The 17,017-nt window shown below is 38.4% G+C and overlaps 1 protein-coding gene across 2 annotated transcripts; it reads right to left on the bottom strand.

Moving 5' to 3' along the window:
• Positions 1-10,163: 10,163 nt before the first annotated feature.
• SLITRK4 (SLIT and NTRK like family member 4) lies at positions 10,164-16,681 on the bottom strand. Of its 2 annotated transcripts, none has more exons than XM_069986373.1 (2): positions 16,575-16,681; positions 10,164-13,288 (listed from the first exon to the last, which is right to left on the bottom strand). In XM_069986373.1, the coding sequence occupies exon 2, from the start codon at positions 13,286-13,288 to the stop codon at positions 10,733-10,735; it is 2,556 nt and encodes an 851-aa protein (XP_069842474.1). In that variant the 5' UTR covers positions 16,575-16,681; the 3' UTR covers positions 10,164-10,732. The 2 variants fall into 2 exon arrangements, with proteins under 2 accessions (XP_069842474.1, XP_069842473.1); XM_069986372.1 differs by lacking the exon at positions 16,575-16,681 and adding an exon at positions 15,406-15,679.
• Between the last annotated feature and the right edge of the window lie 336 nt (positions 16,682-17,017).

Raw genomic sequence — 17,017 nt, 5'->3', positions numbered from 1 at the left:
GGAGGAGCAGAGAGGAGGCATGCTAAGCTTTGACACTTTTAGGCTGGGTTCACACTACATATATTTCAGTCAGTATTGTGGTCCTCATATTGCAACCAAAACCAGGAGTGGATTGAAAACAAAGAAAGGCTCTGTTCACACAATGTTGAAATTGAGTGGATGGCCGCCATTTAATGGCAAATATATTGAAATAATGGCAGTTATTTACTGTTATATGGCGGCCATCCACTCAATTTCACCATTGTGTGAACAGAGCCTTTCTTTGTTTTCAATCTACTCCTGGTTTTGGTTGCAATATGAGGACCACAATACTGACTGAAATATATGTAATGTGAACCCAGCCTTAACATGTTATAGAGACATGCCAAAGTTTTGATCGGTACGGGTATGTGTGTTCAGACCTGTACGGATTGTGAGCATCGTCTTCTCCTGGCTCATTATCGGTTTGACCCAGAACAATCTGAACTTTTCACAAGTCTCTATGACACGTCAAAAGTTTTTTTTTTTTTATATAATAACAGGTACATTTTAAGCAGGTCACCAAAAAAAAAAAAACAATTATGAGTTTGGGAATATATTAAGGCTGTGTTCACACTATGTAGGAATAATGGCAGTTGTATGTCTTACATGTTCACCTGGCTGATACTGCAGTATCGGCTGGATGAACATAATTTTATTTTAATTGGATTGCAGGTATTATTGATTGTGCCTGCACACCAATTAACCATTGACCTCAATACAATGTAAGGCCATGAGAATGGCCATACATTGTGTGAACAGACTGTGAGCAACAACCGTTGTTCACAGTCTGCTGTCCAGAAATAATTAACTAATTAAGTCAATTATTTCCACGGCCATAGGGGAACAGCAGCCATTGTGCAATACATTGTGTGCACAGTGGTCACTGTTCCACGTAGGATTTTACAGAGTTTATTATTATTATTTTTTTAAAAAACAGCTATTGTCGGCATAAAAAAACAAAACAAACAAAAAAAAAAACTGTGTAAATATAGCCTAAAAGTAAAGCCCCGATCACATGGGGCGACGTGGAGAGCAAACTTGCTCCGCATTTCACCGCCAGCTGCCGGCGCTATTACACAGGCCAACAGTGAAGAGGAGCGGAAAAGAGACGAGAGAGGGAGGGGGATAGGGAGCTGCAAGGGGGGGGGCTGCCCAGGCGTGCAGTTATTAGAAGACAGCATCGGTCTGCTGTTGCAGCTCATATTACATGGAGAGATGGCAGCAGATTTCAAAATTATGAAGGGCAACAATCAGCCAACATTGTGCATGTTGGCCGATCGTTGTTTTCTATTACACAAAACGATTAGCGGCCATAACAGCCAATAACAGTACCTCCTGCTCCATAAACAGCTAAGTACAGATCAAACTTCAATAGAATTTTTGTTGATTCTGAAGTAACTGCTCCGCAATCATACAATGTACAGTAGGTACATGACCTCTTTCCCAAATGGGAGTAGCAACAATCAGTTATTAATGTGTTCATACATTTTCTAGAGGAATAACAGATAAACATCTCAATGCACATTTCTAAGCAAAAGAAGCTATGGTTTGCTCAGTATCTGTAGTACATCTGTTTAGTAAGTTACAGCAAGTAAACCAGGACCGCAATACAACACATAACCTCTTCACATGTATGTCAGTCTTAACTGAATAAAGCAGCCATTTCCTCTAATTCTAGACAACCCGTCACACATTTTTTATTTGTTTAAGCATCCCTGTAAGGGATGAAATATACATAAATTAGAATAATAAAAAAAAATAGGCTGAACATGCACCCTCCACAATGTCAAGCAGGGGGCACCTGGGCCAATTTTTTTTACTCTATTTTTTTTTACTTATTTTTATTTATTTTTTTCATTTTAATTAAGGGGATGAAGCAGTAGAGGGTAGAGGATGATCAATTGGCACTTATTTTTTGTTTACAGCTGCAGTAGAGATGGGTTTGCTATGTAAAATGGTTGTTAGAAAAAGCATGGCTACTTTTTTGCAAAAACAACACCACACATGTACCCAGGCCATGTGCGGCACTGCAATTCCCTTCAATGTAATTGAGCTATAGTACAGAATCACACCAACACTAAGGACATGAGTCTTGCTTTTTCTGGAAAAAAAGCAGATAACCTCTTTACCACCATCACCCCTTTTTTTTAAAGTAACAAACAGTAAGCTATACAGTATATGTAAAGCCACAATAAAGGGAGCTAACCTAATCCAGTTTAGTTACAAAGCTGAGCAGCAGTACTGTATTTCATTGTTTGCTGTAGCACTGCACTCTGGGTTATTCAGTTTGTATCCTTCCCACACTTGATTATCTATTCAATTTCATTTCCATTTAATTTGTTTATTCTTTAAGGAAAAGGAGAATCAAGTAAAATCAATAAAATATTTGGATATTTGTTGAGATGAAGTACACCAGTATTTAGATTACCAGAATCTTAACCAGAACTAGAGACTAGAGATGAGCGAACCGGGTTCGGGTTCGAGTCGATCCGAACCCGAGCGTTCGGCATTTGATTAGTGGGGGCTGCTGAACTTGGATAAAGCTCTAAGGTTGTCTGGAAAACATGGATACAGCCAATGACTATATCCATGTTTTCCACATAGCCTTAGGGATTTATCCAACTTCAGCAGCCACCGCTAATCAAATGCTGAAAGTTCGGGTTCGGATCGACTTGAGCATGCTCGAGGTTCGCTCATCTCTACTAGAGACTGATAGATTTTTTTTTATTATTAGTATGACGTCATTGATGTTGGATCAGTGACATACTGATCACTCTTATCCTGCGTTTACACTTAACAATTATCGTGCGAATTTGCGCGATAACGATCGAATTAGAATGATAATCATACATGTAAACGCAGCGAACGATCAAATGACGAGCGAGAAATCGTTCATTTTGATCTTTGAATATGTTCTCAAATCGTCGTTGATCGTTCGCAAAAAATTAGCAGATTGTTCCGTGTGAACAGTCGTTTGCCAATTTAACCAATATGTGAGATAGGCTTAAGCAATCGCAAAACGAATTTTCCGTACGATATATCGTACCGTCTAAACGCTGATTGTTATGAAAAAAATATTGTTACTCCGACATCGTTAATTGTATGATTGGGCCAATTATCGTTTCGTGTAAACGCACTATTAGTACTGCCAATTGCTACAATTAAATAGCAGTACTACTAGGAAAACAGTGTGCCACTTTTCCTCCTATACACTATTTGGATTTTTCAGGAACCAAATCATCTGTACATTGCTGTATTGTCAATGGCAGATCCTGCATCCTCAAAAAAGCCAAGCAGAGCACAAATGGAACTGCTGCTACTTCGTTCTAGTGACTAACAAAGGTTACAGCGGTCAATCTTTGACTGCTTAGACACTGTTGCCATTTTCTAGAGATATGCATCAATATCCAATGTGTGACAACCTCTTCAAAGATTACATTTAGCCTTAACATGTAAGTGACGAAAAAATTTCTGTTGCATCCATAGGAATGCAATGAGTCACACAATTAGCCTTGTGTAGAAAAGCTGTTGTAAGAAATTGCATCAGTGTTGCCCATAGAAACCAATAATTTCATTTCTTTCTATCTTCTTCCCATGCTCTAAAAAAAGATACATGTAGAATGTTCTATACCCTACGACACACTGACATGTTTACTGTATAAAGATAAAGATTCTCGTCAATGAGCCTTGAAATATGTGCAATTAAATCAGTCACATCAGTGCAAGTACTGTAAGAAGTGATAGTTCACTTTAATTTTTCCTGGACACAGCAAAATCGTCACTGTCACATAAATTCCTCAAAATTGTTTACTACGTGAAAAAATAATGATTTAACTCTTTAACAACAATGGATGTAAATGTAAATGCTCTATGAAGTAAGCTCAGGAGCTGAGCTCTCTTCACAGTAGGTAGGTCTGTCACTAACCCCTTAAATGCCGCAGATCATGGCATTTAAGTGGCAGTGACAGGAGCTGGGGTCCTGTCACTGTCTGATCAGGACCTCCGTAGTGTGATTACAGAGGACCTGATGATTTCCAAGTTCTGGAGGTCTAATGCTTACCTTCATGCAATCCGATCAGCAGTCTGGTCATAGAGCATGCCTCAGACAGACTCTATGTGCATTGCACCGATAACACTGATCAATGCTATGCTATGGGAACATAGTCTAAGGGTTTACACATACAGCATCTGCAGCAGATTTGATGGCGCAGATTTGAAGTTGCAGACTTGCTTTGAATCAGCAACTTCAAATCTGCGCCATTAAATCTGCTGCAGATCCTGTACGTGTGAACACATCCTCAGGCTATGTTGACACAACATATTTTCATAAAATCATGGGCATTGTACAACGGCCGTGATTATTACAATAATATATGTTACCTTGCCGTCTATCGGATCCCAGCCGGAGCATGTACACATAGTAAACGCTCCGGCCAGGATCCCTAGCAGCGCTGCAAATAACTAACATGTCATTGAATAGCAGCCGCAGAAAACCATGTCAGTGCACACAATGGAGTGAGCGGCTCAGGCCGCTCGCTCCATAGTATGCTGTGGCAAGTTTTGATGCAGGCGCGCACGGATGTGCCCACATCAGAACTCTGCGGTGCCAAAGATCTTTTCAGATCTTCTCTTACGTTGTGTGAACATAGCCTAAAAGTGTCATTTTGCTTTGTGTCTACGGCTGTCCTGAATAATAATTATAACAGACAAGAAAAAACTGCATAATCTAACAGAGCAGCCATACTACCATTCTTTTGAACCCTACGTTTTGCTGTCCTACCAAATGTACATTAGCAAAAAGTAATGAATGCATAGAAAAGAGTGGGACTATAGAATCAGACTACTTATAATTTGTAGTCTGTTAACATGGAGACTCATAAGTCTGTAAGAAAGCTATAAACATTTACTTTTCTGACAGACACCAAAGAGACACTATTCTGGCTTCCATCAGGTAAATAGACATATATACCTGAAGCTTTGCCTGTGAATATAGTAAATGTACACTGCAAACACAGAATAAATCGACTCTTTCAAGAATGCGTGGAGACACAGGAGATTTCATGGTCATACATTTCTTATAATTGGGCTTGGTACAGGTTCCATGAAAGGTGTACACTAAAATTGATGCAGTGAAGCCTACAGCCCATTGGGACATGGTAACATCACACTAAAACTAGACCTTACATAACTGTATAGGTCAGTATAGCTCATCATTCATTGATACAGATTTATACCCAAGCACTATCTATGTAACAGCTCCCAATCTACCTGAATCATTTAAAAGTGAAGTAATTACAAAGCCACACACTTTTCTACCAGTAAAGTAGGGCAAAAATAATGCCATTTCTTTTGCTATTTTTATTGCAAAGTATATGAATTATGAATGCAAACTTGTTAAATGGGTTGTCCAGGCTAAGAAAAACATGGCTGACTACTTCCAGAAACAGCACCTCTTCTGTTCGTAGCTTGGTTGTGGGTTTGCACTTCACTAGAGTAAATCTAGCTAATTCACAATACCACACACAGCCTGTGGACAGGGGTGGTGCTGTTTTGTGAGAAAGTATTTGTGCTTTTTTTCTAATCCTGGATAACACATTTACATTCCGCTTTTTATTTCTTTACATGCATTAAAATAAATTAACCTCATTGTGCATGTTTGTACAACTAAACCGTACTTTTCCTGTGCATTGTGTTGTTTTGACACTCGTTTGACACTCAGAGTCTCTATGTTTTTTCATTATTCAAAGTGTTTGTTGCCTTATATTGTGTCTTCATACTAAGGCTATGTTCACACAACGTCAAAAAAAGAGAAAATGTGGCCACCTTTTCTATTTAAAAAGATGTCCGTTATCGCCACAATGTAATTGACTTCAAAGCAATGCATTGAAGTCAATGGAATGACGGATGTCTAATGCACACGGTGTATAAAATGACGGACATTGTCTGCATGGATGTCGAAATGATGAGTATAACAATTATTATTGGACGTCTTTTGCAAACAACGGACGCTATTCTTTAGTTGTTCGCACACAGTTTTTCTTTTTTCACTCTCCCTTTACAGATTTTACAATAAAATTCAATGGACTTTTCAGTTAAAGACACACCCAAAAGATAGTTAGTCCACCTTAACTACATCAATGTACCAACAGCTGTCATTGCACTGATGGGCAGCCAAACAGCGAAATGACGTCATATTAAACTCAAAATTACGGACTTAATTTTTCGTTTTAAAAAATGGAGAGGAAAAAACGTTGCATAAACATCGCCTAGGCCTAAAAATGGACATGTCTGCTGTTGACCAAAATATTCAAGGGGGGTAGGCTGAATTTGTCCATGTGAGTAATAGGTCAAACTCATTAAATGCTTCTTCTTTTTATTATGACATTGTGAGGGCACAATAAGTGAAATATAAATATTATAAAGACCCTGGGAAGGGCTACATAAAAAAGGGAGATCATTTTTGGAAGATTCATATTCTTATGCAAAAAAAGTTTTTTTTTTTATACCAATTTTACAGTGAAAACATTGATACAATTCCCCCTGTTGTGCTGTCAATTGAAACATAAAGAAAAAGTGGTGCAAAATTTAGGTAACTGAAAAAGAAGAAAATGTATCCCTTTGCATGTACAAAAAAAAAAATAGCAGCTATTAAACAAGATGGCCGCCTTTACCCAAAAAGTTTCCAAAGTGGAAACATTGCCAATGACTGTAACAGAGGCTGTAAACTACAATTAGAATTAAGCAAGTGATGTTATGTTTATACAATGCTACTTAACTTTTTATGGAGATGAATTCAGCATAGAAATTGTAGAAAATTACTTTCCTGACATTACTATTTTTGCAGATACTTGTAGTTCTCATAAGATAGTAATTCTAGAACATCTTTACTGAACGGTGTTGTGCCGTTGCTCTTTCATAATTTCTAGAAATATTGACACCTGGGTGTTACCATTTCTCTTGTCATAATGTGCCCCTACACAGTCAGGCAATGTGCCCCAACACAGTTCACACAACGTCAAAAATAGAGAAAAGGTGGCTGATTTTGCTATTTGAGCTGGGTTCACACTATGTATATTTCAGTCAGTATTGTGGTCCTCATATTGCAACCAAAACCAGGAGTGGATTAAAAACACAGAAAGGCTCTGTTTACACAATGTTGAAATTGAGTGGATGGCCGCCATTTGATGGCAAATATTTGCTGTTATTTTAAAATAACAGCTGTTGTTGAAATATTGTTGAGATATTGAAATAATAGCAGTTATTTACTGTTATATGGCGGCCATCCACTCAATTTCAACATTGTGTGAACAGATCATTTCTGTGTTTTTAATCCACTCCTGGTTTTTGTTGCAATATGAGGACCACAATACTGACTGAAATATACGTAGTGTGAACCCAGCCTAAATAACGTCAGTTTTTGCCGCGAATTTACTGGCTGTAATGGTAATACATTGAAGTCAATGGAAAGAAGGACGTCCAATGCACACAACGTATTGAATAACGAATGTTTTTATCACGGACATCAAAATAATGATCATTATCATTATTTTCGGCCGTCTTTTGCATACAGCGGATGTTTTTTATTAGTTGTTCACACACAGTTTTTCTTTTGACACTGTTCTTTCTCCATTTTTACTATTAAATTCAATGGACTTTTCAATTAAGCCACACCCAAAGGCCAATTAGGAACTCCAAACTAGAATAATGTACAAACACCAGTCATTGCACTAAAGGGAGACCAGACAACTGAATGTTCACTCAACATTTTTTTTTTTACATGGACATTTTTGGACACTCATTCTTTTGGTAATTTGCAAAAAAACTCTTTCTGACAACAAAATGACATCTTTCCAAAAAAGGATTGTAAAACAGCCCCCCCCAAAAAAGACTTTGTGGGAACAAAGCCTATGGCTTTGTTACCACTTCGGGAGAATATCAATTAAAGGTGGCCATCTTGTTAAATAAAAGGCCGCTAATAATAATAATAATCATCATTATTAGTGGCCATCTATGTTAAAAGACGGCCACCATTACCTAATATTTTCCCAAAGTGGGAATATAGCCGCTGGGTTCACACTATGTATATTTGAGGCAATATTTGGTCCTCTTGTCAGGTCCTCATAGCAACCAAAACCAGGAGTGGATTGAAAACACAGAAAGGATCTGTTGACATAATGTTGTAATTAAGTGGATGGCCGCCATATAACGGTAAATAACTTCCATTATTTCAATATAACAGCCGTTGTTTTAAAATAACAGCACATATTTGCCATTAAATGATGGCCATCCACTCAATTACAACATTATGTGATGAGAGCCTTTCTGTGTTTTCAATCCACTCCTTGTTTTTGTTGCTATACAGCCTCAAATATACAGCCTCAAATATAGGTAGTGTGAACATAGCCTAATGGTACAATGAAGAGGTTTAAGAACAAATACTCCGAAATTGTTATTCTATGGGGACTGCAACAAACATATGTTTCCAGGTACTTTTCAAGGTCCAACATCCAGAGCTGATTAATTTTTTGTTATATATAATAGCCGCCCAAGTTTTGTGTTTTACTAAAATATAGCTCCAAATCCACTATATAGACTCAGAGTTGAATAATACAAGAAGGGCCTTAGGAGCTCAATGCAAATTTTTTTGTTATTGAGTTTGATGTATAAAGAGTATGCAGGAAGCTCCTAAGCTCCCTCAAGGGGCAAGATTTTTATTATGCCTATGCAGTTTCTTTGCGGTTCTGTATTAGAATAACAAAGCTCTGACCTTTTTTGAAATAAAAATATTTAACTTAATAATTTATTTATTTATTTATTTATTTTAGCAGTGGATAATAAATTAAGGTCAAGTTGAACTTTATAATAAATAAATAATAGTGAATCTTATTAATACCCATTTGTTTAATTTTTTGGGGGGTGTTACACTTTTCAATCTATATTAATACAAAGGTTTCAAGCCTCTAATGTAAATGTATACCCAAGCATGCCCTGAAAATGTTAATTTTCACCTTTTGCAAATAGGAAGAAAAAAAAATGTAGTCTCATCACATTGAAAGTAAAGCCATGCTAAGACTGGTACTTCATGACAGATGGAAAGCCAGAGGTGTATGTGTACAATATGCTGATATTCTTGTCTACTTATATGTTTCGGAAATCAGCATAAAAAAAATGTACATAGCTAACGCTCCAGCCTTTGCAATCAAAATTTCCATCATTCTAACCAACCAGCTGAAACTCACAGCACAAACAGCTCAGCAAAGACTGTAATGCAGTGCATGCCTCTATTTCTTTTAGCTTAACTGGTTTTAAATTGGGAACAATTTAGTACTGAAAGCCATCTCTTTTATCTATGTGGACCTACTTTTAATATTCACACCAATCTGCAAATCATTTTATAGTATCACCGCTCATGTATTCATATACCCTTCTGTTAGTTTACAATAAATACATATATAGCAAAGTGATCACACCATTTAACCGGATTTACACACTAAATAAACAATTCTTGCAGAAGAGATATCATAGGTTGCAAACATGCCCATCGACTGTCTCATTTTGCTCTGTTTACTACGCAACAATACTAAAGCCGAACAAATGATAGAACTGCACTAAGGGGCCATTTAACCATATCATACCATTGCTATTATTAGTAAGGCAAAAGAATCTAGAATCCACAAAACTGTAGGTGGACAACCTTTATTTTTTTACCTGATCACATTATATCAAGTCATGTTTACACATCAATCATTTCCTGTATCGGTTTGGTATATCTCAATGTTTAACTTTTAAAGATTAATGCATTGTGATCACAGAAACAAGTCAGGCATTTAAATACATATTAAGGAGTACATAGATTCTCTATTTAGTATACAAAGTATTTCATGTATATGAATTTCTTTTTTCTATTTAAAAAAATATTTTATACCCCGCTCACATAGCAAGCATTATCCAGAAAATCAGTGCAACCGACCTGATTGCAAATAATCCTAATTCTGTTTTTGATTTTTTTTTTTTTTTTTTATATAGAAGCTTTCACTCGATTCACATTTTGCAGAAGAAAAGAAATACTGTTAAATATCTGTGAAATATATTCTTTTTTTTTTTTTCAGGTGTAGACAGATATGGTTCAAGTGACTGAATTTATTTTTTGTAGAATTGTAAAGCATGGTTTATGCACTTGCACATTTCGACATGACTTTTCCTTTTTACCTAGTTTAAGATTATCAGAAATTTGACTCTATTTCCTTAAAGAAACTGGTGTTCCTTTGCATGCTTTGACTTGTCGGAGGTGAGACAATAACCCAAACATTTCCACCAGGCTTATCCATTCGGAAGTAGATGTAAAGGTAGAGATACCTGCACTTGGACACAGTTTTTGTTGTAATAACCAATCACAGGGAGATAGAAGTTTTGCATTTGAATACAAAATATACAGGAGATGCCTCTCTGGTTGAGGGTATTATGTCATAATAACAACAATGTATCCCTTTGGCAATAGTGTCTGGTGCAATCCTAGAGATCCAGAAAGAAGCTGTTCTGAAAAATTAGAACCTACAAAGAATTTTTTTCAACATATGCAACCATAAGCAACTGGACACTCCTGAAATCACCTGCATCTATGCCTATATAGATAATATTTGGAAGTTAAAAGTCTACAAAGGCACTTTTCATCATTGAATTATTGTCTCTATTAAGAATTATTCTGCATGACCTACATTTTGCTCAACGCTGTTTGTTCCTCAAGCACTTGTAAGTAATCAGGTGTGCCTTGAAGTTTGGCTTTGAGTTCAAAATATTCACTCTTTCGCTGCTCTACTACGATTTTACTGTGGTTTCCACCTATTAAAGATTTCTTGCATTTTTTATCTTGTAGCTTTTCGGGATAGTGTATTTCAAAGCCACTGACTCCTATGCTATTATATTCTTTTTTACTTTCTAAAAAATTCTGGATAAATAAATTGGAGTCTCTTCCTGGAAAGAATTCATCCAGTTCATCAATTGTGCTAAGTCTTTTTTTTGGATCCCCATGCAATGAATCTTTGTCTTTGTCAGACATGTTCCTGAGGACCAACTTTTGTCCTTGGTGATCAGTAAATGGAAATCCCATTTCAGCATCCTTTATGCCACAAGTGTGACTCTTACTCATCTGCTCAATGGTCTGTGGAAAAAAGGTTTCTGCAGATATACCATCCATCTTAAGGGCTTTCTGGTCATGCTTCCTCAGCTGGAGCTGCATAGAACTGCACTCCTGATTCCCAATACCTTCATGCTTTACTGTGGGTTTTTTGTTACGTCTCAAGACAAACACAAGAAGGCAAAATGCAACAAAAACAGTTAATATAAGCACTACTAAAATACTAAGTATAAGAATAGATAAAGGGACAGGTCCACCTGGGGGACTTTTCATGGGGCCTAAAGGAGTTGTAAAAGTGATTGCTGGAATAGGGCTGGTATACTGGGTGGGTGGCTTGTTTATTAGCTTGGGACACAGAATTTCATTTTTTAGTGATCTTAGCTCAATGTTTGCAAACTGCACCGGTGTCTCACATTTGACCTCTTTCATTACAATGCCTTCACTGAGTTTTTCCAGCCAGAGTTTCAAAGCAACTAAATCACAAGTGCAGTCCCATGGGTTACCTTCCAGATCAATCTGTGTGAGAGATTTGAGCTGGTCAAGAACGCCACTTACAGGCAAGTACATGAAATGATTGTTTCGTATATTTAGCCTTGCCAGGGGCACTCCGGAAAAAATATAAGCTGGCAGGCTTCTTAGAAGGTTGTTATTTAAATACAGCAACTGAAGGTTTGGCATGGATTCAAAGGTCCCCCCCAATATTTCTCTTATCACATTGTATTCCAAGTAAAGGTACTGCAGATTGTGCAAGCCAGTAAATATCTCAGGGCTGAGGCGTTCAATTTGGTTCCCATTCAAATAAAGCCTCCGCAGGTTAGTGAGATTGCAGAAAACATTTCCTTGAATAGTTGTTAATTGATTGCTTCCTAAATGAAGCAGATCTAGACCTTCAAATTCCGCAAAGTCTGTTTGTTCTACTTGTTTGATGTAATTCCCATTGACGTGAAGTTTCTTTGCATTTATGGGTTTAGGTACCAGCTCGGCTAATGAATGCACATTCCTTTCCTGACAGTTAACACTTAATCCCAAATCTGAAGGATGAGTTTTACAAACACACGGAGATGGACAGGGTGACAAGGGAGGCACCCTGGTCTGAAATGAGACTATCTGGCTAAAACTGTGGTTGGTTACAGATTTGCCAGACACAATGCCAGAGTTTTTGGATGGATTGGTCGTTTTGGGGGGCTTGGTAACCAGACGATTTAGTGATGTTTGAGCTGTATTCCCCCCAGGAGTAGTGAACGTTGTCTCCATGGATGGAGGCAATATCCGGACATCAAAGTCACTACCAGTTCCCATAGAGCATAACTCTTGTTTATTAGTCTCTTTTAGTAATCTTCCATAAAGATCACTAGGCGTCTCACAAATAGCCTCTCCAATGTAGATATTGTATGGCATGTTTTCCAGCCAAGCTTTAAGTGGCAGCAAATCACACGTACAATTCCAAGGGTTATCTTCCAGCTGCAGCTCCACAACCCTCCCAATGTGTTCCAAGACACCTATGTAGGGCATCTTCTGGATTCTATTTCCTCTAATGTCCAAATGAGTTAAAGAGGCAAACCTAAATATATTATCAGGGAGGGCAGAAATGAGATTGTCATTTAAAATCAGGACTTTCAGCTTGTGTAGCTTATTGAAGGCTCCACGCTCAATATACTTGATTAAATTGTAGTCAGCCTGGAGATACTCCAAATTCTCTATGCCCAGGAAAGTGTCAGCCCTCAGGATCTTTAATTCATTGTTGTTCAAGTGCAACTGTTTTAATGCACTAAGTCCCTGGAAAGCTCCTCCCTCAATATTCTGCAGTTTGTTATTGCCCAGTTGCAGAGACACAGCATGAGTGAAATTAAGGAAAGTATTAGGGTATAGAATGATCAGAAGATTATTCTGAAAGTTCAAGTGATAGAAATTGGACTGTGGGGGCTTCAGCTGGTTGGGTCTGTACACTGCCACTTTTTCACAGTTGACATAAAGGACATTTTCTACTGATAGACAAGAGCAGACATTGCAGATCTCCTGGGTGAGCTCTGAGTCCGGGTTGGTGGAGGAGATTGGGGTGGAGAGGAACAGGAAAAGCCACAGAAACATCTTCAGGCAGTGACAATAAGATCTCAGGCTGGTGGGGTAAATCATCTGATAAACAGAAAGACACTGTCTTAATATAACAGGTCTACATATATGATAAACAGCAGTAGTGTGTATGTATGTGTCTATATATCTATATCTATCTATCTATCTATATATATATCTATGTGTTGCACATAAATTTTACTGCATTGCATCTATTACATTCCCCTATTCCCCAATGTTAGACACATGATTTATATTATACAATATATCTTATAGAATTTTTAGCCACATAATTAGCTATTAATGAGTGTAGAATTCTTCTTTTCCATCCCTACTACATCTTTAACTCATGCCACAATGTAATAGTATGTGTATTTCCTCTTTATAGTACAATACATAGGCAAGCTTTTAAACACATACATAGATTTGTGTTTAATTCTTGACTATCCGACACTATAGTGTGTAGCAAGTATTTGTGTATATTTACTGTATATACCTATTTGTGTCTTACTGAAGGCATTCATTCTAACATAACATTAAGCACACTTCATTTCATAGATATACAGAGTAGAATACATTGCCATTAACTATTTGTATTCACACATCTCCAATCCAGTCTTAATAGATGAAGATTAGGCAGGTTTGGAGAAGTGCTTAGGCAATATTGAGCTGTCACATAGTAGCAGAGTAGTAAATGTTGGGTAATATTTAGATGCATAGGTGACTAAACTTTCTATAGACTACATCTTGTGCTACATATTCTTTTAGTAGGAGAATGAAAGCATGCATGTTTCTGAGCTATCACCAAAATGGACATGCCTCCACCTTAGCTATTACTAGAGGCTACATAGATGATCTAATCTACTAGTATAATCTAAACATACATGCATCTCACTTTTCTTATACTATACAAATCCTTGCATGCATCTACACTCTGCCTGCATACATCAATGATTTTATATGCATGCATCTGAGCTATAACTATCCTCCACATCCATGCATCCCATAAATCAATGGAGTCTATGTACATGTATCTCATTCTCAGATACCACTCTGTTCTACAAACATGGATCTCAATTTTCCTTACAGTCTTCATGCATCTCATCAGTATCTACCTTGATCCATTAAGATATCACTATATTCCACACTCGTGCATCCAGTTTTTACTATGATCCCCTTACTTACATCAAAGCTACCACTATATCCTATAGGCATGCATTTGTCACTAGGATCTACATACAGCCATCAGGGCTACCACTATATCCTATAGGCATGCATTTGTCACTAGGATCTACATACAGCCAACAGAGCTACCACTATATTCTATAGGCATGCATTTGTCACTAGGATCTACATACAGCCAACAGAGCTACCACTATATTCTATAGGCATGCATTTGTCACTAGGATCTACATACAGCCAACAGAGCTACCACTATATTCTATAGGCATGCATTTGTCACTAGGATCTACATACAGCCAGCAGAGCTGCCACTATATTCTATAGGCATGCATTTATCACTATGATCTACATACAGCCATCAGAGCTACCACTATATTCTATAGGCATGCATTTGTCACTAGGATCTACATACAGCCAACAGAGCTACCACTATATTCTATAGGCATGCATTTGTCACTAGGATCTACATACAGCCAGCAGAGCTGCCACTATATTCTATAGGCATGCATTTATCACTATGATCTACATACAGCCATCAGAGCTACCACTATATTCTATAGGCATGCATTTATCACTATGATCTACATACCTGCATCTCATCTATCACCATATTCATCATACATGAACTTAGAGCTGTGACTTCCATATAGGATGAGTGCATTCACTTACAAGCATGCACTTCATTATTCTTCCATGAGCCTCATCTCCCACTAAGCTTCACATTCAGGAGTCTCAGCTTCCTCTCTAGATTCTTCATGCATGATCTCAGCTATCACATAGTCAACTCATACATAGATCTTAGCAGCACATCAGCTATCTACCATTTACACCACAGCCAACCTGCTAAATAGTTATCTCTCCCAGCACAAAACAGGTTTTCACAGATAGCACATGCTGGCTTCACATTTTTAGTTAAGATGAGACAGAGAGGAAAACAAGACTGCACAGAGAGAAAGAGAAGACATAGAGAAAGCTAGGTCAGTGGTAGACAGCAGTACCTATGATATCAGTGGCAAATGCCTGAGGTTTGTGATAGTACTGATTAGTACTGCAATGCTTTGCCGCAGCATGATCTCTGCTCCTGCTGGCTGCTCTTGTCCTCAATCAGATATCTCCTCCAGAAGATGGAGCAGGGCTGTGGGAGAGGATCCCCAGGAGAAGATCCTGCAGGTTAGATGCTGCTGCTGCTGCTGAACAGATCCCTTTCTGCCAGTGTAATGTGAGACAATAGCCAGCAATCTATCCTCCTCCAGTCTCTGCTGCAGCCTCCTAATTAGGAACAGGTAAAGCCTGGAATAAATTAAGTGGTCCCCATGATGGGGAGAGGATGCTGGGGATGCAAGGGGTCTGGGACAGGTCCAACTTGCTGTGTCTCTCTTCTCCTATGTCTGAGCTGCAAAGGGAAGTCCACAATGTGATCAGAGGGCATGGGATTGCAAGAGAGAGGGTCATAAGATCTGCATCAAAGAGACTCCCACTATGGCAAAAAAAAGCTCTTGCTTCCCAGTCAGCTGGGTTTCCATGGGATAATGTTTGCTGGTGGCAAGTGTCAGGCTTATAGAAAGGGTCTCTCAAGTCAGATAGCTGCTGGATGTGTCTGGTGGTTAAAAGAGGAGGGGGGGGGGAGGGAGGGGGAGATCATTTGCTGCCGATGGAGGACAGATCCCTTTTTCCAACGATCAGTCACAAAGAAAACCCATGAAGTAAACCTTCAGCTTCTAGATCCAGACAAGCAATGCCTTTAGGAAGCCACGGACCTAGAAATAATAGCAGGTACATCATAGGAAAACACTACACAACTACAGAGAAGGGGGGGGGGATTTCCTAAATGCATGCTGCCAACCCTTGCAGGAGGATCTAGAAAGTCTTTGCATGGCTATCAGGATTTTCCTTTTTCTTCCCCCATATATAGGATCCCTATTCTAGTTCCCCTAATCTGCATTCATCCAGCAAGAGAAGCTAATGCAAGCAGGAAACAGCAGACAGTATTGGAGGAAGAAACCACTTGATGGAAAAGCAGGAGCTGCCTGGCTGGGGAGAAGAACATCACCTTGTTTAATGATGCTGGAGTCTAAGTAAAAACCTATTAAGCCTTTCTATCCCTATGTGAAATCATTCTAAGGAAGCCAGTACAGATGACTCTTCTCACTCAGCCTTATTTTCTTACCTTTAAAATCCGGATCCATGGAAGGAAATGAAACTGTTCTGCATTTTGTGATTGTCTCCAAGAGATGTGGACTTCTCCCTGCTCCTGAAGCTCTCCCTCTCTCTCTCTGCCTCTCTATCACCCCCTCCTCCTCCTCTTCTTCTTCTTCTCTCTCTCTCCCCCTCTCTTTTCCTTTTCTGTCACACACACAGTATATGCACTCACACAGGACCACAATCTCAACACATATCAATCGATCTCTTTCAATAAATAAATACAAGCACACATAGAGCCACTGCAGGAGATTTGGAAATCTTGCTGAGGGTGAGTCTCCTAGAGCAGAACGCAGAGCAGGCTGAACTAGTAAAATAAAACACCTTCATGGATCCACTGGATCAAGACTGAGTGTTCAGATCAATCATTATTGATGTGATTTTTTTTGCTGTTGAGTTTATTGGGACCAA

The sequence above is a fragment of the Dendropsophus ebraccatus genome, chromosome 10, assembly GCF_027789765.1.
Source record: "Dendropsophus ebraccatus isolate aDenEbr1 chromosome 10, aDenEbr1.pat, whole genome shotgun sequence".
Taxonomy (NCBI): domain Eukaryota; kingdom Metazoa; phylum Chordata; class Amphibia; order Anura; family Hylidae; genus Dendropsophus; species Dendropsophus ebraccatus.
The sequence above is the reverse complement of the archived record's forward strand: the minus strand, read 5'-3'. Positions and strand labels throughout refer to the sequence as shown.